A 26040-nucleotide genomic window follows, 5' to 3' on the forward strand; every position below is an offset into this window, starting at 1 on the left:
CTATTATATTTTAACAAGGTTAATTTTATTGCATTATGGGCCGTTATCATGCTTCTATAACATCTTTTTAACGTATCAACAAGTACATGTGTACATTGTTCTAAAAAAGGAAAATATACACCAATTGCTGCTATAGTTATTTAACTATAAACTTTTAGACTCTCCAATTTATGCATGTTTTTGAGATGCAGGAAGAAACCAGAGTACCTAGAGAAAACCCACCCAAGCACGGGAAGAAATGCAAACTCCACACAGGCAGGGCCAGGATTTGAACCCTAGTCCTCAGAACTCTGAAGCCAACGCCCGAACCAGGTGCTCCACCGTGCCGCCGTACAGTAAATAGATCTTAATTTTTTTTAATTGTCGCCTCAAAATGTAATTACAAATCTAAAGCCTCTGTGGTTAACCACATTCTGATGATACATTTTCAAGTGTTCAGGGTAACAGGTGAACTGGAAAAAATTCCACCTTTGTATACCCAGCAAGGTCGGGAGTCAATCAGATGACATTTATATTATAGTTTTTCGACTGTGGGAGCCAACCAGAATCCTGGAGAAAACTAATCCATGCAGAGGTAGAACAATTACGTTTTTATATCGACAGTATATTACTTATTCTAACACCTATCATGAGATGTCTTTCCTTTGAATTATCTCAAACGCAACCTAATGCAAAAAATATATATACATTCCCTCCTATCATAAAGAAACAAGATAATTGAATGGCTTTTTGGTTTTGTAATAGAAAGTAATAATCTTTCGTTTAATTTGGCTGTCAATGTGTGTCACCAAGAACTAGGCTGCAAGAAGCAGGAGCAGACTGAATCACTGGATGCATAATTGTCTTTTGATCATATGCACTTCATTAGTTCACAGGAATTATCCTTTGAGCAAGATGGCATTGAATGAGAATGTTGGCAACAGAAGTGGAACAAATTGTTTGCATAAGATGGGTCAGTGTTTGCAGTGATTACTATATACTGTAATTAGCAACCTACTGTCATGGGCAGAAATACTGGGAGGTAAAGACTTCCTCACCATCTGTCTGTTTTTTGCTCAATCCCTTTTCGGTTTTCATTCTCCCTCATATACTCTTCAAGCTTCCACTTCCTTTTACATTTCTTTTGCCCCATCTTTCCCATTTGACACGCCCGCTCACCATTGGCGCTCCTTTTGTGCAGGTCTTCCTTGTCATTCTTGCAGCTGCCGCCAGTGACTGTCTTTCGGGCTGAGGAGTTCTTGCTGGCATTCATCTTCCCAGAGCTGTTACTCGACATTGAACCATCCTCGCTTGGCAACCGCCTGTAGTATCCATGGTAACAGAGAGAGTTGTGGAAGGCAAGGGAGGGAAGGGGTTTTGAGTTTCAGAATATAGAGTACACAAACACGGTAGCATTTCATACATGATATTGGAAAAACATTCAGTATAATCATGGTTTGAATCCCAAATGTTACATTCAAATGGAATAATATTTAATCATAGTCAATATTATTCATGCAACCCAAATGAATATAGGCCAAACAGTGGAGGGAAAAGAAAAAGGAAAACTAGATACACGAACAAATTTGTTTGGGCCCCTTGTGCCATAGTTACAGCCTTTTAATTATCTGTGTAATCAGGATAGTTTAATCCATCTATTTTCTCTTCTGCTTTGTCTATGCAAGGGTCGCAAGCATGCTGGAGTCTATCCAAGCTATCTTTAGGGTGAGAGTAGGGGTACTCTCTGAAGTGGTCATCAGCTAATCACAAGGGGGTATAGAGGTACCCAGAGAAAACCCAAGTCAACACAGGGAAAACATGCAAACTCCACACAGGCAAGACCGGATTTGAACCTGTGTCCTCAGAACTGTGAGACAGATGTGCTAACCGGTTATCCCCCGTGCTACCCTCACAATCATGTGAGAATGCAAATAATTTGATCTGCACAAATTGTACTCAGTTCTGCCACATTTTTGACACGAAAGAAAAAACAACTATTGGTTCCATGCTAAGGCAAATGGGCCTCATTAAATGAACCAGTTATAAGAAATTCATGTTGTCTTTTTTTTTTTTTTTTTTTTACAACTGCAACAATGTATTGTTTTGGACAGAGTAGTGTGTCAGGTTGAAAAAATAATCAATGCAATATCAGCAGTCCAATGGAAAAGCATTTGCCCTCAATTTAAGTACTCTTTTTTTGTATAGTTTCTTCACTTTAATGTTTAAGATCACCCAACAAATGTAACTCCAGGTTGGATATGAAAGAAGGAGAAAATGAGCTCTACGGTTTGGCCAGACAGGGTGATAGAGATGGGAAGGATGTGCAGCAAGTAAAGGTGATTAAGGATAGCGATGGAAATATGTTGATTGGTGCAAGTAGTGTGCTCAGTAGATGGAAAGAGTACTTTGAAAAGTTAATGAATGAAGAAAATGGGACAGAAGGTAGAGTAGAAGAGGCAACCGTGAATGACCGGGAAGTGGCTTTGATTAGTAAGGGAGAAGTTAGAAAGGCACTGAACAGAATGAAAAATGGAAAGACAGTTGGTCCCGATGACATTCCAGTGGAGGTATGGAAGCAATTTGGTGAGGTGGCTGTGGAGGTTTTGACCAACTTATTCAATAGAATACCACCAAGAAAGAAGAATGGAGGAAAAGTTTGCTAGTTCCCATTTTTAAGAACAAAGGCGATGTTCAGAACGTTGGAAACTACAGAGGAATAAAGATGATGAGCCACACAATGAAGTTATGGGAAAGAGTAAAGGAGGCTAGACTCAGGACAGAAATAAGTATATGCGAGCAACAGTATGGTTTCATGGCAAGAACGAGTACCACAGATGCATTATTTGCCTTGAGGATGCTCATGGAAAAGTACAGATCAGGTCAGAAGGAGCTACATTGTGTCTTTGTAGACCTAGAGAAAGCGTATGACAGCGTACCAAGAGAGGAACTGTGGTACTGTATGCGCAAGTCGGGTGTGGTGGAGAAATATGTTAGAATAGTACAGGACATGTATGAGGACAGCAGAACAGCAGTGAGATGTGCCGTTGGTGTTTGAGAAGAATTTAAGGTGGAGGTGGGACTGCGTCAGGGTTCCACGCTGAGCCCCTTCCTGTTTGCAGTAGTAATGGATAGGCTGACAGAAGAGGTTAGACTGGATTCCCCTTTGGACCATGATGTTCACAGATAATATTGTGATTTGCATGAAAGCAGGGAACAGGCGGAGGAACAGTTAGAAAGATGGAGGTACGCACTGGAAAGGAGAGGAATCAAAATTAGCCAAAATAAAACGGAATATATGTGTGTGAATGAGAGGGGCGGTGGAGGAAGGGTGAAGCTCCAGGGAGAAGAGATGGCGAAGGTGGACGACTTCAAATACTTGGGGTCAACAATACAGAGCAATGGAGAGTGTGGTAACGGAGTGACTAAACGGGTCCAAGCGGGGTGGAACAGTTGGCGGAGGGTGTCTGGTGTACTATGTGACAGAAGAGTATCCGCCAGGATAAAGGGCAAAATTTATGAAACAGTGGTGAGGCCAGTCATGATGTACGGATTAGATTAGATTACAGTGGTGGCTCTAAAGAAACACCAGGAAGCAGAATTTGAGGTAGCAGAAATGAAGATGCTGAGGTTCTCGCTTGGAGTGAACAGGTCGGATAGGATTAGAAAAAAGCTCATGAGAGGGACAGCCAAAGTTGGATGTTTTGAAGACAAGGTTGGAGAGAGCAGACTTCGATGGTTTGGACATGTTCAGAGGCGAGATAGTGCGTATGTTGGTAGAAGGGTGCTGAGGATGGAGCTACGAGACAAAAGAGCGAGAGGAAGTGCAAAGAAAAGGTTGATGGATGTTGTGAGGGAGTACATGAGGACAGTGGGTGTTAGAGAAGAAGATGCACGAGATAGGCTTAGATGGAAATAGATGACACGCTGCGGCGACCCCTAATGGGACAAGCTGAAAGAAAAAGAAGAAGAAGAATCATCAAACAAATGTAAATATCACACAAAGATAACCCGATGAAATTGAAAATGTAGTTTTTAAATGGCAATTTTATTATTCCAGTGAAACTATTCAACACTAACCTGTCCATGTGTGCAAAAGTAAGACTCCAATTATTAAATTAAGAATCAACTCTGGCTAATAACGTTTTTGGAAAAGTTGAATTAATTTTCCCTCACCACACAGAAGCTTGAATGCCTCCAGACCTGTTCAGTTGAGAAATCACAAAAGTACCACACTATTTCAATAAACAAACACGATACTAACTGTCAAACATGGCTGTGGCATTGTGATGGTCTGGGGCTTGCTTTACTTCTTCAGAACCTGGACAATTTGCAGTGAATGATGGAATTGGAAATTCTGCTGGAGATTGGTCAACACTCAGTTTGTGACATCAAGCTCAGGCACACTGGTGTTATGCAGCAGCACAACACACACAAGTCAATTTATGATTGGCTTAAAAAAATGAAGGATTTGCAGTGGCCTATTCGGTACTTGAGTCCTATTCAGATGCTGTGGTATGATGTTAAAAAGGTTCTTCATGCTCAAAAACCCTCCCACAATTCTGCAAGAAAGAGTAGCCAAAATATCTGCACAACGATTTTAAGACTCATTGCCACTTTTACAAAAAAACTTGATTTGAGTTATTGCTGCTGAAGTTGATTGAACTGGTTATTAGGTTTAGTGGGCAATTGCTTTTTCACACAGGGCCAGGTAGCTTTGAATGTTTTCCCCCTTCTTCGATAAAATCCCCATTTTATGATTACTTGGGTTCTCTTTTTGCCTGACATTTAAATTAATTTGTTGATCTTAAACATTAGGTAAACTACACAAAGTATATAGTAAACAGTATGTATATACGGATTAGGGTTAATTTTTCACATTGTGATAGCTCATTGTCTATCTATCTATCTATCTATCTATCTATCTATCTATCTAATTTCTGTGCACACAGTATGGGGAGCACATAAATTGTGAAAAAGTATACGATCTAAAGTAAAAAAATAGACATTTTGTTTTTTTGCCTCAGAGACACCAGGTCTGTGGACCGTGTACACACCCCAGAACCCACACAGAGAAGCAGACATGCACATGCACGCATACAGCCTTGAGCCATGTAAGCCACAGTAGGTTCACAATTGTGACAGGCCCATCTCATCTACAGGTGGTGTAGTGTGTACAAATTCTGTTGATCAGACCTTAGTGCTCAGGCTAAGACACAAATACACAAAAACACTGTGGACTGCATCACGGTTGATACAAGTGGAGTCCCATTTTAGGTCATGTGGTCGAAGCCAAAGTGCTGCAGGCGAAAAAGAAAAATACAATGCATGCTTCATATATATTTGTTTGGAGAGTGGCCGAAAGCACAGTAACAGAATCAATAATCATCTTGCTGTATTTGTTGTGTCTCACTCAAGTAACTGAGGAAGCAGTTGACTGAAAAAAATATCCTTCCACCTTGAAAATGGGTGCCGGTAAGTCTTCACCTTTTATTCTGGTAAAATAATTGACGGTTTGTGTTTCAATCACAGTGACAAAGACACTGTTTAACCTGGTTCAAAATTCACACCGAAAATGTACGTATGTAAATTAGTCTCCAAACGTCCCAACACTAAACCTATAATTCAATCTGTTGATCAAGAGGCCTGAAACCAGACTCTCTCTCAGTTTCTGCAGTGGCGCTTGACCCAGAAACAGATACTAGGTGTGGCCTTGGTGACAAACGTATCTTGGTGTTAATGTTACAGTATAGAGTGAACTCAATACTTCAAATACGTATGTCCATATGTGCTTATGTCAGCCAGACTGACCCAGAAAACCAAAATGATATTCTTATCATGTCCGGTGCCTCGTGTTCCTAATCCTACCTGTTATGTGTGTAAATTAATCTGCCATGCTCCAGTGCCTACCTGCCCCCAAATCCAACAAACTCCCAAACTCCTTTGGGATTATACTGTGAGAATATTAGATTGTGACAATTAAGAACGTAGTACCACTCTGCCCACACCCTGCAGCTAGACACACAAAAAAAGAAGAAAATAAAAAACAAGCTTGGCTATGGACTGAATGATTGCAGATTGTTTTTGTGCATATTGGCTCTTCTTTCACAGTTAAATTTTATACACCAAGCCTGTTTGCACATGTACAGTATTTACTTTCCATTTATAAAGTCCACAAATATCATCTTGATGCACCAGTAGTATTATACCACTCCTTTTGCAGCATTCATTTGAAAATTACTTCTATTTACAGGTCTTTGAAAATGCCAACCCTACATGGTTTGGTAAAGCTGATGTTGCCAGCATTTGATACCGTCATAATTGTTTCACTCCCTCTGGCAAGGCAAAAGTCACGGTTATAAATATACATGTGTTTATTGTCCTACGGGGCAAAGCACAACTAATCCCACCCCGATGCATTTTCGTTTAGCGGTGTGTAAATACGAGACTGATTTGTGTGCATGTTCCTCATTTGCATTTCTGTAGGGAGGCAAAAGGCATCTCATTTGCGGCTTCCTTTAGGGAAGAGCACTGGTGAAGGTGGGAAAGTGTGGGGGTGCGTTTTAAAATTGGAAGATGTAGCAAAGTTTTCTGTATTCAACCAGGATGTATTTCATATTGACTGAAACGCATGCTGCATTGTTAACAACATTCCACACAGTCGGTGCTTTTCATCCCAGGAACTGAATCATCCATCTGTTTTCTGTGCTGCTTGTCCTCACTGACTTAAGCCTAACTCTACTGACTTTAGGCAACAAACGCATTAAAACCGTGGACTGGTCACCAAGGAATCAGGACTGACAGTCACATTTATGGACAAATTAGGGCACAGGTCTCAAACTCAAGGCCCGAGGTCTTGACTGTCAGTGATTTTATGTGGCCCGCAAAGGCAAATCTACTTCCATGAGTCTTGGGAAAATCTGTACCAAAATTTAAAATTGTCAAACACTAACGTAGAGATTTTACAAGCATTTTGTGTAACAAAATGTGAAAAACCCATTACCCTTGATTTCTGATTCCAAACTACTTCATAAATTGATGTAAATAAGATCAGGGAATTTGAGATTTTTATGGTTGCTCATAACAGCCCTCTGAGGGAAACCGTAACAACAATGTGGACCGCGACAAAAATTATGATGACACGATAAGATCATTACGGCCCTCTGATGGAAATTGTAACTAAAATGTGGCCTGCGACAAAAATTATGACGAGGCGATAAAAAGATCATTACGGCCCTCTGATGGAAATTGTAACTAAAATGTGGCCTGCGACAAAAAATTTTTTGACAATCGTGATTTAGGGTCTTCAATTACCCAAACCTGCATGTTTTGGAATGTGGGAGGAAGCCAAAGTAGCCCCAGAAAAACTACGGCAGCATGGGTAGAACTCTATACAGGTGAGCATGAAGTCATTTTGTCAACCAAGGCACAAGCCTACACTCTGCACCACTCAGTGTCACGACCCATTGGAACGGGAGTAGGACCCAAATGCAGGACTCGGAAGATGCAAGTTAGTTCATGGAGAAACGTTTATTATTCAGTGGTCGCGGATCGGGCAGGCAGTCAGGTGCAGCAGCGGTTGTTGGGACGTCGGGCGAAGAGAGCAGGTGGGCGGGCAGTCAGGAGTCGGTACACGGGAGAACGATCAAAGTAGGCAGATGTGTCAAAGGAGTCAGGCTTATGGGGTCGGTCGGAGAACAGGCGAAGGTCGGTACACACGGGTTGTCGATCAGGGATACGGGAGTACTCGAACGGGACATGAACCTCAACGATCTGGCCAGGACCAGTCGTCATCGGGGTCATATAAATACACAGGATAATCAGCCCGCATAAGGCGCAGCTGTGCGCCTCCCAATCAACGCAACCGCGCGGGCACCCGCACAGCCCGGGATGGAGCGGAAGGATCATGACACGCAGATTTCATAGTACCTAGTGCAGTAGAGAAATTAAATTTTAAGAGCAATAAAATGAATACTACCTATAAATAGAATGCCGAAACATCAAGGGGACCTTTGTTTTTATCTATACTCTTAATGAATAGTCTTCAAGTAATAATTTGGTTGACAGTCAATCAAAATGAATAGATGTACAAATAAGATGTTTTGTTTGAATCCAACGTTATTTCATCTTATGAGGTTAAACCGGGATACAATGAAAATGGGCAACACACACACTGTGAGAACATCTTAATCTTTTTTGCATTGATACTCACTGTATTAGTGGTGATTGTGCCTGGCCCACAAAGGTTCAAATTTTAGGAGTTTGATTCTTGGCTAGTGCTCTGGGTATGCGTGTCCTCCCCAAACTTGCTTGCCGTTTCTGAAAGTACTCCAGCTTTCTCCCACTTCTTAGGTAGTTGAAGATTCTCAATGCCCCACAGGTGTGACTGTGCTGACCGACAACTAGTTGAAGGTACACCCCATCTCTTGCCCAAATTCAGTTGCAAAAGGCTCCTACTCATATGTGATCATAATGGGCACAAGTGGTATAGAAAATGCATGGAAGGGTGTTAATTCACTAAAGGGGAAATACACTACAGTACAATGTTTTTTCGTAATATGCCTTAAAGGTCTAATCCAGAGGACCTATATTTTATTTGTATATCAGACAAACGTAGCTAATTTTTCATTTAAAAATATTTCAAAAATTCTCAACACAACAGAAAGGAAATAAATCAGTGCCAAAGTGCACATTTTCCATGTAATCCGAATTCCTCCGATGTCCGTTTCAAACTGAGGCTCTGTTGAAGCTCCTGCCGTGTGACGTCACACCAAGACAACCCCAGTCAAGAAAATTACTTCCTATACAGACAATCATACACGCTGCGAGTGGGATCTCGAGGAGATAGACAGCAGTGATGAAGAAGTTTTTATGGAATGCTCTGTGGAAGGGATAGGAACTGAAGAGGAGGAATTTTCTTATTCTTCCCGTATTCGAAAAACATCCCATGCAAGTGTAATTAAACCATATATGTTCGAACTTGTGTTGAGGAATGCAACATAAGGACAGGATTCGGCGACTTCTCACCCAAAACAAAGACTGGTAGGTGCCTCAAGAAATCTACGGACACCTTGTTGACGAAATAATCTAATTCAAACACGTTTAAATATCTGATGCTGCTTGCACACAACAGTGAGTCGTTTGCTGTTGTTATTGTACTAGCGACTGAGTTGGTGTAAAACAAAAATTGAAACCTTCGGTATCGTTCTGTGTTTAAAGATCCCACGTTTATGTCTATTCTTCACATTATTTATATGCATTTAGCCCGTATTTTAAATAATGCACCTTAAACTTGAGAGCCTACATTGCCGTAGTCGAATTTCAGGAAGACCTCGGCGTCAACAATACATTAACTTTATACAGTGTCCAAATTTCGTCACCTCCTAAACATTTAATGACTATGGATATAAGATGACATATATATCTGTATCGGTATTGTACTTACATTCAAAACGAGGTAGATACTTGTCAATACTAAACAACTGAACATGTATGTACTTACTTGCTACCGAAGCCAAGTGAACCCTGTACTGGGTTTTCAAAGCATTCCTCCATGAAACGCTTGGAACATATTACTGTCCACTTTGATTTGTAAGTCCAATGCGCCCGCTTTGTCTTCACAAACCTGGTCCAAAACCTGCCTATCTGTTCATCTTTCGGCCATTCATGTAAGCTGACTTGTCAGAGTTTGACGCAGAACAGCCGTGTACAACACACTTCCTCACCATATTTGCTAGCTTTTTCACTCTCTGGCTAAATGTTGTCTTGGCGTGACATCACATTCTGGGGAGTTACAGAACCTGCCGAATCTAAGTGACATTTCGAACAAAATCTTGAGACTGACTTTGATGCAAATTTATTTAATTTATGTTGTGTTGAGAATTTTTAAAATATTTTTTAATGAAATTTTGGCTACATTTCTATGATAGACAAATTAAATACATTTCCTCTGGATTAGACCTTTAATCACACAAATATAGATCTACTCCATATACTGAAGATGCTCAGTGGGTTGCATGGGCAATGAGCCATGGGAGATAAAGAGGAAGGGCGGTCTACAAACAAGTCTCATGCTGTTAAATCAAACTGAGCTTCTCCTGGCCAGATTGTAAAAGCTTTGTGGAGAAAACAGATACAAACACAAGATTGCTGCCACAGTAACCACCTCAGAAAAGCTAATGATCTGACAACATTTAAATCCAGGAAATGCTTGTGTTCTGCTCACAAAGCGTGTGGAGATACTCTTGTTAACAGTGGACTTATTGTTAGATCACATCAATCTGTTTGTTTCTCCTCAGCGGAGTGGAGGCTTCGCCCAGTCTTAACCAACAATGATGTCTGCCTCTGCTGAAAGGCTCTGGCTTTTGTAATTGCATTGTTCAGTGACAATTGCAGCTGTTCTACCACAGCACTCTCAAACTGAGAACAAAATGTGTATCATAGGACTGTTGTAATCTTACCCCCCTTTGTGTATATCAGCAGATGGCGGTCTCTTGTTTGCAGTCCCATCCTGGTACACCTTCTTATCCAATGACACTGACTGCGGGGCGTCTCGCACAGGCAGTCCTTGAACTAAAGTGTCCTTATTTAAAGAGATGGACTCATCACCTGTTCGACCCATGTGCTTCTTGGCGTAGTCAAATCCCTGAACAGGCTGGCAGAGGAAGAAAGAACCAAGTATCAAACACGACATTTTAAACAATCTCAAATTGGCGACAGATGACTCATATGAGTATTCACCAGATATAATAATATTTTCTTTTTCCATGAAAAAGCACAGGGAATGACAACAATAACAACATGCTTTACAAAACACAAAGTTCACTAACAGCAAACAACAAGTTTCCATCCTAATAACAAATCACAGCCTGATGACTGTTTACTGGAAATGGGTAAAGTAGAACATAAAGCACAAGCATACAATAGATCAATATCCTGTAAATTTAGGTTTCAGATTAATGCATGGATAGGTAATGTTGCTACATAGCAACTTACAGGGACCTTTCCTCCGTATTTTTTTTTTTTTTTTTTGGAGACATGGACTGGCAATTACTTGCAAATTTGATGGACATCAACTGAGATGGACAGTGAATTTTTCATTTTTGAGTTGAGTTCTACTAGTGACTTGCATAATCATGTCAATTTTATTTTTTAAATTACTCTTGACTAAAAATTTAATTGAAGGATGTAATTTCTTTTGGAAACATATTGAACATTTACAAGCTGTTTGACGGTATAACAATTTAATAGGAACATTTATGGAGGTAAAGCAAAAGTTAAAACAAATTATTAGATATTAGGTAAAGAATTTATGAATTTCAATTGAGTTAATCAATAAAATAGGATTGTGTGCTTCAATTCTGCTTATTCGTTCCAACTTGCACACATTTGCATATGCTCAAAAACTATGTTGAAATGTGACATTTTAGCTTATTTCCCAAGTGGTTTTCTTAGATCCAAAAGCAACGAGCACTCCATTCTGTGGCTTGAGAGTGCACACTAGCTCAGAAACTCTGTTAGGCATGACGAAAAGACAAGCAAGGAGAAATAGGATGAATGTCACTGAACAGAAATCCAAGATTTGTGGTGAGATTTAGCGATTTGGAACAGCAGAGTGAGCTTGACTTGTATATAAAATCTCTCATCAGTAACTAGTTGATGCACCACTGGCTCATCCCTGAGGACCGGGTCTGAAGTCTGGGTTCACCCTCCAAGGATATACCGTATTGCATTTCAAAGAATACCAGATATGATGATGGCTGGACTGTTTGCAGAGGATTCATTGGGTGGCTTCCTGAGGACCACCAAAGTGCCCTTCAGCAACGTGTCAAGCCTCCTACTTGCTCTTAGGCACTACTCCTGTATGCAACCTCCCACCCCACAGATATGTGTTTGATTTTGTGATATTTCAGGTTAGAATTACAAAGAAAACAACAACAACAGTGTAGGCAACATTTACCTTTTGCCAGGCAAACACACTTCTGGATAAGCATGGCAGTATCTTGTGTGTGTGAGTGCTTTTTTCCCCCAGTAGAGGTAATATTATACTGTATATACTAGGATACCTGAGAAGAAAATCGTCCACGAATAGTGCTATTTCCCTGACAGAAAAGGGTAACCGAATGGACCCCCTGCTGAAAGCTCCCAAATGGCATGGAAGACATGATAAAATAATGGAAAATACATAACACTTTCCTAGCACAGGATATTGGAAGTCAGGTATGAGGGCTTCAGGAGAACAAAAAGAAGAGCGCGCATTTTCCTAAAACCTCTATCACGTAGGCACATTATTTGCACTGCTACATTTCTCTGCACTTATAGGATAGAGAAAAGAAAAGGACCGTCAGATCATTTTAGGTTACACAATGAATAAGACAAATCCTAGATTTTTTGCCTCCCTTTTCTATTTTGAGCAGCTCTAAAATGGGCTTCCTAATGTATTTGATGATGCATACTAAATCCTGAGTGCATGTGAGGTAAGGCAGCGTGGGCATCAGGCTGACAGCATTGTTAATAATTTATCTGTAATACACACCACTGTGCGATAAGCCAGGCTGAAAACACATGGCTGAGTGTCAGGGAAAATGATACATACTCGTGTAGACACAAGCACAAATTGATGAGAGCACTCGGAACAGTATGAATATACAGTTACGGGTTGAGCGTGTGTTTGCACTCCAGCAGCTTAAGTGTTGTATGATGACAGTTAGTTGTCTTTGGCGTATGCACGTGTGTGTGCGTGCATGTGCATGTGCGTGTGTGTGAACAATGCATGGCAAGTGCAAGCATTAATTTCCTTCAGGCCCCTTGCTGTTCACAGGTCGCAAGGGAGTCAAAAGCTTTGTGTGTTTATGACGTAAAGGCGTAGTGGGCAAAAAAGGAAGGATGCAAGTAGGAAGTCAATGTGTCATTCCAAAATACTGTAGCTGGCAACTGCTATTAGTTAAGAAAAAAATTACATCTTTTTCTTAATCAATCTTTTTTGGAATGTTTTCTTTCAGAGTGCATTGGGTAATTAATAAATGAATTTTATTTATTTGTCATTATTCCACTGTACAATGAGATAAGAGAACTTCTCTTTTATCAGTGCATACATAAAAGTTAAAATGAATGATGACAGAAGATCTCAAGATCGGACATTGTGATCCAAGATGACAAAAGGAAAGGCCAAAATACCATATCTGATTTTCAGGTATTTTCAATATGACTGGTACACAATTATTTCATGTATTACTTTTGCCAATAGATGTATTTTTCTCATTTTTATCAGTTGAATTAAACAAAATAAATATTTTCTGTTAGGCATTTAGTAAAGTGATGCCAGCAAACGCGTTAACTGACCAGAAATATTTTTGAAATAGATTTTAGCCACAGCTAAATGCAGAGGGGAGGGCATCTGGTGTAAAACTGTGCCAAACAAATATGCGTTCATCTGAGATAACACGCTGTGGCAATCCCTAATGGGACAAGCCGCAAGGAAAAGAAGAAGAAGAAGAAGAAGATTTTAGCCATTCAACAATAGTTTTTGTGACTACCAATTGTTGATCATTATGACATCACTACTTGCCACTTTGTCTTCATTGTTTTCTCAGGTCAACGACTGGAATTGTTACCATATAGCTCACAAATTCATAGTACTGTAGTATTGTCAGCAAAAATTACAATACAATCCATGCTGCCTCTCCAACTACAAATTTCACTCTGTTGTCCCTTACAAAAAAAAAAACAAGAAAATAAAACGCAATAATATTTTGTCTGTCAGCAGTGGCCTGCCGCAGATTACAAAAGCTAAAGGGCTGATGATCTAATCCAACTCAGAAGAGGCCAAAGTGAGTTTTACTTCAATCTTATGGCTAGCTTCAGAATTACCAACATACAAATGTGTATAACGTAACTCTAAACATCCACGCTTCATGACATAAATGAGTAAATGTATGTATTTTTTTAATTTCTCATGATGCCCAGTCTATCTGTAGTCATTTTGATTCATACATATTTGTTCAAATCTGCAACAACAACAAAAAAAATTGCGTAGGATGGCCATAGCAAAAATTAGATTTCAGACACCCTCAGAAGAGTAATGATCAACAGGCAATAACAACTCCAAGGTAAGGAAGGGCGCAGAGAACCTCAAGTTAACCCCATGTGGGAACATGCCAGTCTCGTCAGTTTAAATTTATTTCGGTGCCAACCGAGGGCTTCACGGTGCTTTTTAAAAAAATACATTTTACTATTAACATTTCTGAATTATACCTCTCATTTCTGATGTACAGTGTTCTAATGCAGAATAAATTGGAGGTCAACCAGCCTCTCAGAACAGATTATGGTTGACCTTATTGGTTCCACTAATAAGATATGGGAATAAAGAAAAACATGAACCTGGTATGGCAAAATAGTATAACATACTTCTTTTCAGAACCAATAACCTCTTAAGCACTGAACATTAGCAACTGTGGCCACATCATATATTGTTTGATGTGTAACTGTTGTGAGGCAGACTCAGCACTACTGCGTTAAATTGTCTTGCATTCCTTATGTGCATCAAACAGGCACTTCTCAACAGTCTAATTTTAACTCGGACAGCAGCTAGATGAGGTGCAGCAGATGAGATACTCCCCAAGCAGCCATATTGATTTAGGTTCAACACGAGCAAGGCTGACGGCTGAACCGCACCACAAAGCTGCAAAGCACGAAAGATGTGGTCTGGTGCTCTTTTTGTGAAAAATTACTGCATCAAATGACAAAATGCTCAACATCTTGTAACTGTCACGACCCATCGGAACGGAGGTAGGACCGAAATGCAGGAGTACACGGGAGACGCAGTGGTAATTCGGGAAAAATTTTTATTGTTCCACGGTCAGGGATCGGGCAGGCAGTCAGGTGCAGCAACGGTAGTCAGGACGTCGGACGTAGAGAGCAGGTCAACGGGCAGGCAGGAGTCGGTACACAGGAGATCGATCAAAGCAGGTAAGAGCATCAAAGGAGTAAGGCTTACGGGGTTGGTCTAAGGACAGGCGGAGGTCGGTACCCACGGGAAAACATGGGTCATTTTCACATCATTTGATCAGTGATGGCAAAGACACTTGGAAATTGTCTTTATGTAATTTTGTAGATTTATTTTTATGCCACCTTTGTTTTATATAAATAAATGTCTCCCATGCTGGAACAGTGAGACTTAAAGTCCCATTTCAAAAAGCTCATTACTAATTTTAGGCATTAATAGTAAAGTCACTCCTTATTGACCATTTAAATACATTTCTTTTTACAACGGTAAAGACAAACAGCTTCAAAAAACTATTTCAGTTGCACAAAATATGTGTTGCTCTCCAAAGTCTACCATTACAAGTGCATCAATGATCCTAAGTACTCATTAAACTCTTGAATTTATACAATGGTAATAACAGCAAAGATATGCAATACTTATGAAACGTTCACAAATCCTTACGTATTCTGTTTGTATCTCAAAAATGACATTTATTTTGGTGTGTGCACTTGTGAAATAGCAAAATGGCTTACTGATCATGTCATTGTAGCTCTCAATGCATAGCTTTCTATGATGGATTATAACATGAGGCATTCAGTGGTATTACGATAAAAACAGCTTGAGTGACAAAGTTGGACCATTTGAAAAATAACCCCAAAAAAGGAACACACTAAGATGCATTTGTGTTAGTTTCCATGGAAAAGGCATATTAAGCAATAAGAAAAAAAACAATCCAATAAACCTAGAAATTAAATTTGCATCTTCAGAAAATATGCACCAAATCATGAAAATTAATTTCAGACACCTAACAATAAAGACATCCATCCATTTTCTTAGTCACTTATCCTCAGAACTGCTGGAGCCTATCCCAGCTGTCAACGAGCAAAAAGCAGGGTAAACCCTGAAATGGTTGCCACCCAATCATAGGGCACATGGAGACAGACAACAGTCACACTCCCAATCACACCTAGGGGGACTTTAGAGTCTCCAATTAATGTTGCATGTTTTTTGGGGGGCGGGATGTGGGAGGAAACTCGAGTTCCCAAAGAAAACCCACACAGGCACCAAGAGAACATGCAAATTCCACACAGGCGGGGCCGGGATCGAACCCAGGACCTCAGAATTGTGAGGCCAACAGTTTACAGCTGCGCCACCAGGCCGCCACAAAAAAAGACATTTTGGCATTCAATATTGAAAAAAAAAAAAAAAATATATATATATATATACAGTGAAGAAAATACGTATTTGAACACCGTTTTTAAAAGTATAAATGGGGAATTTCATATAATTTGATTAATGATGGGAAGGTCATGGGTCATTTGATTTCTTTTTTGAACCAGTGAATTTTACTATGACTCCGAGAATTATTGGCAATTGTTGTCGATCAAAAGTTCATATAGAAAAAAACTAAAGAAAAATTATACAGTAAAGAAAATAAGTATTTGAACACCCTGCTACATTGCAAGTTCTCCCACTTAGAAATAATGGAGGGGTCTGGAATTTTCATCAAAGGTGCGTGTCCACTGTGAGAGAAAAAAATCCAGAAATAACAATGTATCATTTTTTTAACTATTTATTTGTGCGATACAGCTGCAAATAAGTATTTGAACACCTGAGAAAACCAATGTTAGTATTTGGTACAGTAGGCTTTGTTTCGAATTACAGAGGTCAAATCTTTCCTGTAGTTCTTCACCAGGTTTGCACACACTGCAGGAGGGATTTTGGCACACTCCTCCACACAGATCTTCTCCAGATCAGACAGGTTTCTGGGCTGTCACTGAGAAACAGAGAGTTTAAGCTCCCTCCAAAGATTTTCCATTAGGTTTAGGTCTGGAGACTGGCTAGGCCACGCCAGAACCTTGATATGCTGCTTATGGATACAGTCCTTGGTTTTCCTGGGTGTGTGCTTTGAGTCATTGTCATGTTGAAAGACCCAGCCACGACCCATCTTCAATGCTCTGACTGAGGGAAAGAGGGTGTTCCCCAAATTCTCACAAGACATGGCCGTAGTCACCCCCTTCTTAATCCAGTGCAGTCGGACGGACGGGTCAAGACCGGCCTTGACGTGCTGGTTTAAGCAGGGGAACCTTCCACGCCATGCATGATTTCAAACCATAACGTCTATAACGTGTATTACAAATATTCACCTTGGAAACGGTGGTCCCAGTTCTTTTCAGGTCATTGACCAAGTCCTCTTGTGTAGTCATCTTGTGTAGTTCTGGGCTGATTCCTCGCCTTTGCAAGGATAATTGAGACCTTGTGGAGTTGTACAATTTTGTCTCTTTGGACAGCTCTTTGGTCTTGGCCATGTTACAAGTTTGAGTCTTACTGATTGTATGGGGTGGACAGGTGTCTTTATGCAGCTAACGAACTCACACAGGTGTATCTGATTCAGGATATTACATGGAGAAGGACTTTTAAAGGTGGACTAACAGGTCTTTGAGGATCAGAATTCTAGCTGATAGGTGTTAAAATATTTATTTGCAGGTGTATCACACAAATAAATAAAAAAATCATACATTGTGATTTCTGGATTTTTCTTTTTAGATTATCTCTCTAACATTGGACATGCACCTATGATGAAAATTCCAGACCCCTCCTTGATTTCTAAGTGGGAGAACTTGCAATGTAGCAGGGTGTTCAAATACTTATTTTCTTTACTGTATAATTTTTCTTCATTTTTTTTCTATATGAACTTTTGATCGACAACAATTGCCAATAATTCTCGGAGTCATAACAGTAAAATTCACTGGTTCAAAAAAAGAAATCAAATGAGCCATGTCCTTCCCATCATTAATCAAATTAAATGAAATTCCCCATTTATACTTTTAAAAACGGGTGGTACTCCTTTGTCAAAATAATCCAGGCACCCGAAAAGTGTGATATATGAAAATTCTTGAGAAATTATTATGGCTTAAATGTGCCTTCGACTGCCCACAATAAAAGGCCTATGAAAAATGTCAAGTTTTAATGTATTAGTGGGTCCTGAGGCTCAGAAAAGCAGCAGGGATCTGATGGGAATAGCTGAGGCAAATATTATAAATGCATTGATTTGTCTCCAAAATAGCTGTTGTTATGCCATTGAAAAATATTGATAGTCCCTGCCTAATTCCAGTTATGAAGGAAGTGATGATTTCATACATTGAAATTGTTCTACGAAAACATTATTACTTGTGCAAATAATCTGAATTTTTAATCAACCATCGCTGTTTAATTTTAATTTGCCACAAGCTCTTCCTGTACCAAATCTCTGTGTGAAATATTTATCTTGTTTGCGTATGCGAGCTCCTGGTCGAGAATGTAAGAGGGCAACAATAACTGTGCAATGACGTTGAGTAGAGCCCGTGCACAGAATTTTCAAAATTTTTAGAATCCGTTCGAGTTTATTAACAATTGGGAATACTTTAAAATAAAGGTGCACTGACTTTGGTGTGCTAAGTCTAATAGTGTCAGCTATGAACTCTAAATGTTGCTGTGTCCTAAAAAAAAAATGATCATTGTACATAATCTGTCAGTCCTGTCTCACATTTTTCACTTTGTTATTTGAGTGACAAGGGTAAGAAATATTGAAACATCCCGAAATTATGCTGGCATGCACTGCTAAAAGAGGAATAAATCGAGAGATAACCTCTTCACCTGGGATTTTGGAAGCCTATCTTTTATCAGTAACTTCATCAAACTACCATTCCTTTCAGGGCTGCTAAATTTATATGGCACGATTAAAGGAATCTTGAAGCAAAAATATTTGAAATGAGCACATTAGCTGAAGCCAAGAATAAAACGACAAAATAGGGAAGGGCGGAGGGAAATGACAAATAGGCGCCAATCAGCATAGGCTGGTGACCAAAATTTGTATCTTTTTTAAACGGACCTTTAGTGCATGGCTATTAAGCTTCTCTTCTGTTGTTCATGTTTATGAGCGTCGATCCAAAATGGCTGCCGGCGGTCAGAACTAAACCTATTAGGCTACTTCTCCAGATGCAGAGTTGAACCCAGACAGATGACTCTAACCCCATAATTTCTTAACCTTAAGGAACACACTGGCAATTTTACACCCCTATTACAATCACGGTCGCATTCCGTTTTGACCTCTTGACATTGGTCTCGTTTCTCTGGGATCTGTTATGGCTTTTTAAGAGGAATGGATCAAGTTATGTCCATGCTTTGAAGAGCAACCACATGCATGACTTCTTCTAGCAGTAGCAAAAGCAGCACACCACAGCGACATACTCATCAAGTGATCAAAACATTTACTCAGTCGTACAATCTTCAACTACTCCCGTATCTCAGACAGTACCTGGTGGTGGTAACTGCCTTCCCGCCGATATGAGGTCTGAACAGGAAAGAGTTAAATGGAAAAAGTCAGGAAGGGATTCATACAATTGAGGGCAGAATGAAACTGAAAATACAAGCTTAGGAGAAAGGAATGAAGGAAAATCTTGACTCAATCAAGTTTTTTTTTTCTTTTTTTTGTTATTGCAGCTACACTTGCACGTTGTCATCCAAATACTTTATCTGAGAATATGGTGACATATTATATCTTGCCGTTAGCTCAGTCTGGTGATGGGGGACTTGTTATGGAAAATGTACTTATTACAAATAGTTAAAGGGGAACTCAAGTGCTTTGCATGAACAATGTACCCAATAGGTCATGTAATGTATGCTCTATTTTGACAATGTGATGTTAAATCCTCTGTCATTTAATAGTGTTTTGAGAAGATTTTTATCGACAATTACGAATTTTCAGGGGCGCTGCCATTTTCACGAGTCACATAACTTACGTGCGTGGACGTGATGTGTAAGGTGCCGCACCACAGGCTCAATTACATTGTGCCCAGTGCTGATTTATTGTATTTATCCCCATCTGATGAAGAAATACCAGTATCGGTTGATCAGGAAGACGGAGGAATACTTCGGTAGACACAGATGGTTCTTCGGATGGGAATGACACGGAGTCTGACGAGCGAGCTCCGGTGGTGGTCCGTTAGCCGAGTTTCGGCATCTGGTGGTGGCCGTTTGCTGCAGTTCAGACCCCGAAGCTCGGCTAAAAGCCTCCGCCGGACGTGAACAATGCGGAGTCTGATGAGCGAGCGCCGGTGGAGAACCATCTACTGGCCCGGAGCTCCAGGGGCCTTTGTTTGCACACTTACATCCCGTGCATAGGCCTCCGAGAAGTCAGACTCCGGCGTCATTTGCCCGAAGAACCATCCGAATATTCAACATTATTTACAGCCACAGGTTCAAATCTGTATGGAAGTATTCCTCCGTTTTCCCGATCAACCGATACTGCTATTTCGCTGGGCACAAGGTAATCGAGCCTTTGGGGCGGTACCTTGCACGTCACGTCCGTGCACGTAAGTCATGTGACTCGGGAAAATGGCAGCGCCCCTGAAAATTCGTAATTGTCGATAAAAATCTTCTCAAAACACTATTATATGAGAGAGGATTTAACATCACATTGTCAAAATAGAGTACATATTACATTACCTATTGGGTATATTGTTCATGCAAAGCACTGGATTTCCGCTTTAACAGGTCTCTGGAGTGCTTACCCACCCATCAAGTTTCAAATTAAACAAGCAAGTAAATATTTTGCGAGCTCCTTTTCACAAAAAATGTGTCCACAGCAAGCCATTCTAAATTACTTACTGGATTGTGAGGGATCAGTATGGAAAATTTACATAACACACCCACCGTCATCAAAAGAAGCACAATTATGTCAGAGTCACCGTGAACTAGCACAAATTCTTAAAGAGGATGTAAAAAATGCTGTGATTCTTCACCCTTTTTGTGTTTTCCACAAAGTATATTACAGACCTTCAAGTAAGCAACGATAACTGAAATATTGCAATTCAAAATTCAATAGAATTTGGGATTTAGGATTTGGCAAAAATAATTTCCCGTTACCAAAATACACACAAAAAGTTGATATTAGGAATTAACGTGTCTTGATGACTTGAACCGCAGGGTTACTTAAATGAAAATCATATTCTATTTCATTCCCTTATTTCAGCCCAATCCCATATTTTGGGCAGGTTGTTTTTGTTGGTAGATCCAGATAATTTTAGATTTTCTTTGGAGTGAAAAAAAAATCTTCCCATAAAAGGTGGTGACAATATTTACCGTACTGTGGTAGGCTACAGCTAAAAGCCAAAGCTAAAAAAAATGCACTTTTATTAGAAACAACACACAGCCTTAAGTTTCATACTTTAATGACATTACATTTCATCCATTAGCTGTCTAAGGGGAATTTTTGAATAATAAAGTTTAGTTAATAGTCATAAAGATGACGTTTTTGTTTAAAATGTGTTCTACATTAAATTGTGATGTGAAGGTGAGAGGGGCATGCATTGTCCTCTGTCTCGAAAAAAAAAAAACATTATGGCTAAGTCAAATCACTAAGTAAACTCTGCATAACGCACGTGGCACATTGAAAATAATGGATTTTTATTTGACCTCAAATAGATTTCGTTGAACGCTCTAATTCTAAAGGGCAAATGTAACCTAAAGGTTCCCTTCCAGTGCAGTGATCCTTGCTCCTCTCCTCTCTGCTCATTAGTCTTTACTACATGCATGATTAGTATTGACCAAAGGCTAGTGAGAAAAATAAATGAGCCAAGACCCACACAGATGGGATTCAATTTTCCTGTCCTGAAGGGACAACTAAACACAATCACTTCTTCGTGCGATGTGTCACACATCGAGGTTATGCAATTATTTTATGAATTGGCTACTGGAGCATGTTGTAGTGGTGGTGGTAAAAAAAATAAAATAAAATGGTGAGTGCTATCAACCACCCCCAGAGTGGCTTCATTATTTTTAGAAAAAATAAAAGGGAGAGATTTGGAAACAACAGATATTAAGATGAGGCTGTCTTACCTTGGAGCGGCTTTTGAAGGTCCTGAAAGCACCTCCTTTGAAAATGACCCTGTTCCTCTTATACAGAATGAAGACCACCATGCCGATGACCACCATTAGCAAGAACACAGGTGTGAGGATAGCCATGATCCACAAGTTGCTCTGTGGCATCTTCACCACAGCTGCACACAAATGGGAACCCACCATTAGTGCAGATATTTTGAAATTAGATCGCCAAACAGGAAAAACAGCACCAACGAGCCTCAAACACAGGAAGGCCAGCATCCAGGAATTACATTAGCCTTCCAACTAGTGACAGACAAGAGCTCCAACCCCTTGCCCTGTGCTTTCTGCATAGAAGTGTTAATTGAACTATTTGTGATTATGAATCCATGCTACTAATTAGCACTTACATTTCCACATTCTGACAGCACTGTGGCACACGTCTGCCTCAAAGCCAGAGGGGTCTGTATTAAAATCTCAGTTAGGATGTCTCAAGTTTGCTGTGGTTTTTTTTTTGTAATTGCTTCAGGTACTATATCACAGTCCAAAAACATCCACGTCATCTTAATTGGAAATGGCCCAAAGGTACAGTATGTGCACTTCTCACCCAAAATCAGCCGGGAGAGGCGCCACTGTCATGGTGTATGTGTGTAAATAGCCCAAGTGTTTGTATGTTCTTTAAATGTATATATCTAATTATTAACACTCCAAGAAAGGAATGTGGGAAAAGTATTAACCTGCTTTTTGCCAAAGGCCTTCAAAAGTGTCCAAATACATGAGTTTTTTGGGACTGTGTTTAAAAAATGAATGAGGCAGCGTTGGGATCATGAAGGGGCACCCACACGTTGCACCCACCTAAATGACTTCAGAGCCCCCACAAATAAGTTGTGCCCTGCCACCTGACCCTGAAGTGTAGCTTTTTATTGTCAGACTTAAAATACAACTTACTCAAAGTCTGAATGGATTGATTTCAGCCATCAATCCATCCATTATCTGAGCACCTTATCCTCACAAGGGTCAGGAAGTGCTGGAGCCTATCCCAGCTATCTTCAGCCAGAGAAATAAAGATAACAGACAATCAAAACCATATGATATTCTCTTGCATATACCAGGTCACTTCCTGTCCAAGTACGTACCATGGGTCCATATCACTGCTTTCAAAGTAATCCCAATATTTGGTGTCTACACAGCAGTAGTCCATGCGTGAATTCATTCTACTTTGAGAAACAAGTTTTCAGACCAAAGGCACACAATACTCCATCTCCCATTTTGATTCAGGTAGCATTTGAGGGACTTGGCATGACCCAAAAGTGAGCCCATCTCATCTAGAAGCATGCCCAGTAAACCAACTCAACTCTTGGAAATCTAACCCATGTGTTAAATTTCCCCAGTGCCTGCATCAAACATTTATTTTTAGAATGTTGAATAATTGTGACGGGTGTGTGTGGCCACATTTATGATACCTGTTTTAATGTTGCGTGACAAAAAACAACTGTGTGTTTCTGAGCGTTATAATCTCTAACCCCTCCCCCCCCCCCCCCCCCCCACACACACACACACACACACACAGACCTCATGCCAACTAAATGCCCTCCTGAACAAGCTACTCTGGTAGTGAAACTGGGATAATACCCAAGACTTTCACATAATTTTGCAGCCTGACTCCTCAGGAAGAGAAGGGTTTTTTTTTGTTGTTCTTGTGTTCTTTTTGTAAAGCTCTTCCTGCTCAGCTGCATGGCCATGCATAATGGTGGCTCTGTATGGCTTTTGTGCGGAACAGTTTTGCTGTGCAACAGGGCAGTTTAAAATACTTCTGCTTATTTTTACTTTTGAATCATTCTGGTGTTGACTGAAATACAGTCGGAAAGAAAATGATTTTAGGGGACTGACCGAAAAACAGAACGGAGCAGGGAAAATGTGGTGCAAACCTTAGCAGAGCACGAGTTAGACAGCTTATCTATTTGACTAAGTAACAAAGTCAAATCTTGTTCTTGGGGGTGGGAGGCTTGCGGACACGGGGACAAAAGAGAAGTGCAGATTTTTGGTAACGTTCCATTTAATTAATTAGATATTCTTAGAAAACGAGTAGAAGAAAATTGGTGTAAGGGATCATGAAGGGCCTTGCAGATGCTTCAGAATGAACATTCTCAGAGTTTAAACAACACAAATCTGCCTCAACACAAATTCAAAACATTTGGCTCATTTGCATTTTCACTCAACAAACCCAGTCTCAGTAAATTTAAATGTATAGTTAGCTGGTAACATTTGTAAATAAACAAGCACTGCAGTTTGAGCATTTGCATAATGATGAAACATCCATCCGTCCTATTTCAGGGCCGCTTATCCTCGCTATGAGTGCCAATCATAATAGAAACAGAGTTTCACAATTTTAAAAACAGAAAAATAATTAATCCCGAATTTAGCATAAAATGTCCTGATAACAAATGCTGGTCTAATGCCACGGTGATGCCGCTCTCGAAAAAGCCCACCAAACCTCGCAACACGGCATGGCGTTCTGCCTTCATGCCTTCACAGAACATACACAATGAATTGGTTCGGCGACATCTCACCACGCCCTGCTAAATGCGGTGTAAAGTGCAGTTCCAGATGTATGCATGCACAAACATGATGTGTGTTTTGTTCTCTCGAACCCAGTTTAAGAACGACTACTGTGATGCTATGACTGGTCAAACACCATTGATTCAAGGTTCTCATTTGTCATATTTGTCATTGTACAAAACATAAAACAAATTCTGTAACAACAAGAAGCTCTCAATGTCTCATCTGATTAGAACATTGTGTTCAGATTTAATTGTGGTTCCCAGAATCTCTATTGTCAAGTATTGAGTTCCCATTATCAAGCTCATCTACTGCAGAATCCATCTTCTACATGTAGTTAAATGTCTGCCCTTGAGCTCAACCATCTCTGCATTTGAGACACACTTTGGTAGTACATAAAGATAGGGAAAGATCAAGTTTGTCCGTAATCATTCCTTAGCTATGTGCTCATAGCGATTACTGCAGCACCAACACTGACCTCCCCTTCCCCCCTCTCCATCATTATCTTCATGTATATTAATGTACAGTATATGTTTTTTTTCTACCTTCCAGCATCCTCTACCCCTGTCACTGTACTGATGAACATATACATTTGAATAGAATTAATGTATTAGAGTATTTATGCTGGGGTCCATCTTGAGGGTTTGTCTGCGGCGGGGAAAAGAAATGGTTGTATGGTGGATGATTACAGTTATGGATGCTGACCCTCTGTAGGACCATACCTGTAGGCTCATTTCATCATGGGGATATATAGTAGCTTTTACATCCATCCATCCATCCATCCATTTTATTCGCCGCTTATCCTCATGAGGGTCGCGGGAGTGGTGTACCCCATCCCAGCTGTCAATGGGTACACCCTGAACTGGTTGCTAGGCAATCGCAGGGCACGTCGAGACAAACAGCCGCAACCACAATCACACCTAGGGGCTTTTTAGAGTGAGGAAACCTACAGGAAAACCTGTAAAAGGATTTACTTTGCAGGGTTATTTTCTCATCATTTTTTCACCATACATCTGTCTGTTTCATCTGTTGTTTGTGTGATTGATGGTCTGCACGACCTCTGTTCATGGTGCATTCGTTCATGGACTGCTCTCAACAATGTACAATATGTTAAACATTTTTAAATTGTTAAATTGGTAAATTGGAAAGATATCTGAAAGCGGGATGGGTACAGATTCTGAAAGTAGTGGGGACCATACAGCTCATTCAATCTCTACTTTATTTGTCACAACATTTCAATGACACAGGGCAACTGACTTTAATTTCCTAATACTGTAGGTACCCAAATATTACTGCTGTATATATCTTTTTTTTACAAATTTACATTAAATTCCTATGGGAAAAGCCTCACAAATAATACACAGTACAGATGAATAAATGAAAGAGAAACTTACGTTCAGCCTGCACTTGCACAAAGTAACCCAGAGTCAGTGCCATGGTTTGGGAGTCCAGACTGCTAAGTGTTTTGGCAGCAGTGGTTCCAGTGATGGGTGCGCCATTCCATTGTACGTAATACGTCATCTCCGCTGGGTTCTTGGGACCAGGCAGCCGTCGCATGCTCACCATCTGAGAAAAGACAAAGAAGGGAATGATTTTTTTTTTTTAAATGCATAATCAGTTGCAATCTATTCTATGGTGATTTTGACAAAAGATGTATCTTT

At 40.1% G+C, this 26040-nt stretch overlaps 1 protein-coding gene across 4 annotated transcripts in view; it reads right to left on the reverse strand.

Annotated features, from left to right (window-relative positions):
* kiaa1549la (KIAA1549-like a) overlaps positions 1 to 26040 on the reverse strand; it is an 82076-nt gene that overhangs the window by 22615 nt on the left and 33421 nt on the right. For 3 of the 4 annotated variants that reach the window (XM_061823086.1, XM_061823088.1, XM_061823089.1), the window contains 5 exons: positions 25774 to 25945; positions 21839 to 21999; positions 19257 to 19292; positions 10437 to 10630; positions 1159 to 1301 (listed from right to left, as the gene is read on the reverse strand). In XM_061823086.1, the coding sequence (XP_061679070.1) occupies positions 1159 to 1301; positions 10437 to 10630; positions 19257 to 19292; positions 21839 to 21999; positions 25774 to 25945 (706 nt within the window). The remainder of the gene's footprint in view (positions 1 to 1158; positions 1302 to 10436; positions 10631 to 19256; positions 19293 to 21838; positions 22000 to 25773; positions 25946 to 26040) is intronic. The other variant, XM_061823087.1, reaches the window with a different exon arrangement.

Source organism: Syngnathoides biaculeatus, chromosome 6 (genome assembly GCF_019802595.1).
Source record: "Syngnathoides biaculeatus isolate LvHL_M chromosome 6, ASM1980259v1, whole genome shotgun sequence".
Lineage (NCBI taxonomy): Eukaryota > Metazoa > Chordata > Actinopteri > Syngnathiformes > Syngnathidae > Syngnathoides > Syngnathoides biaculeatus.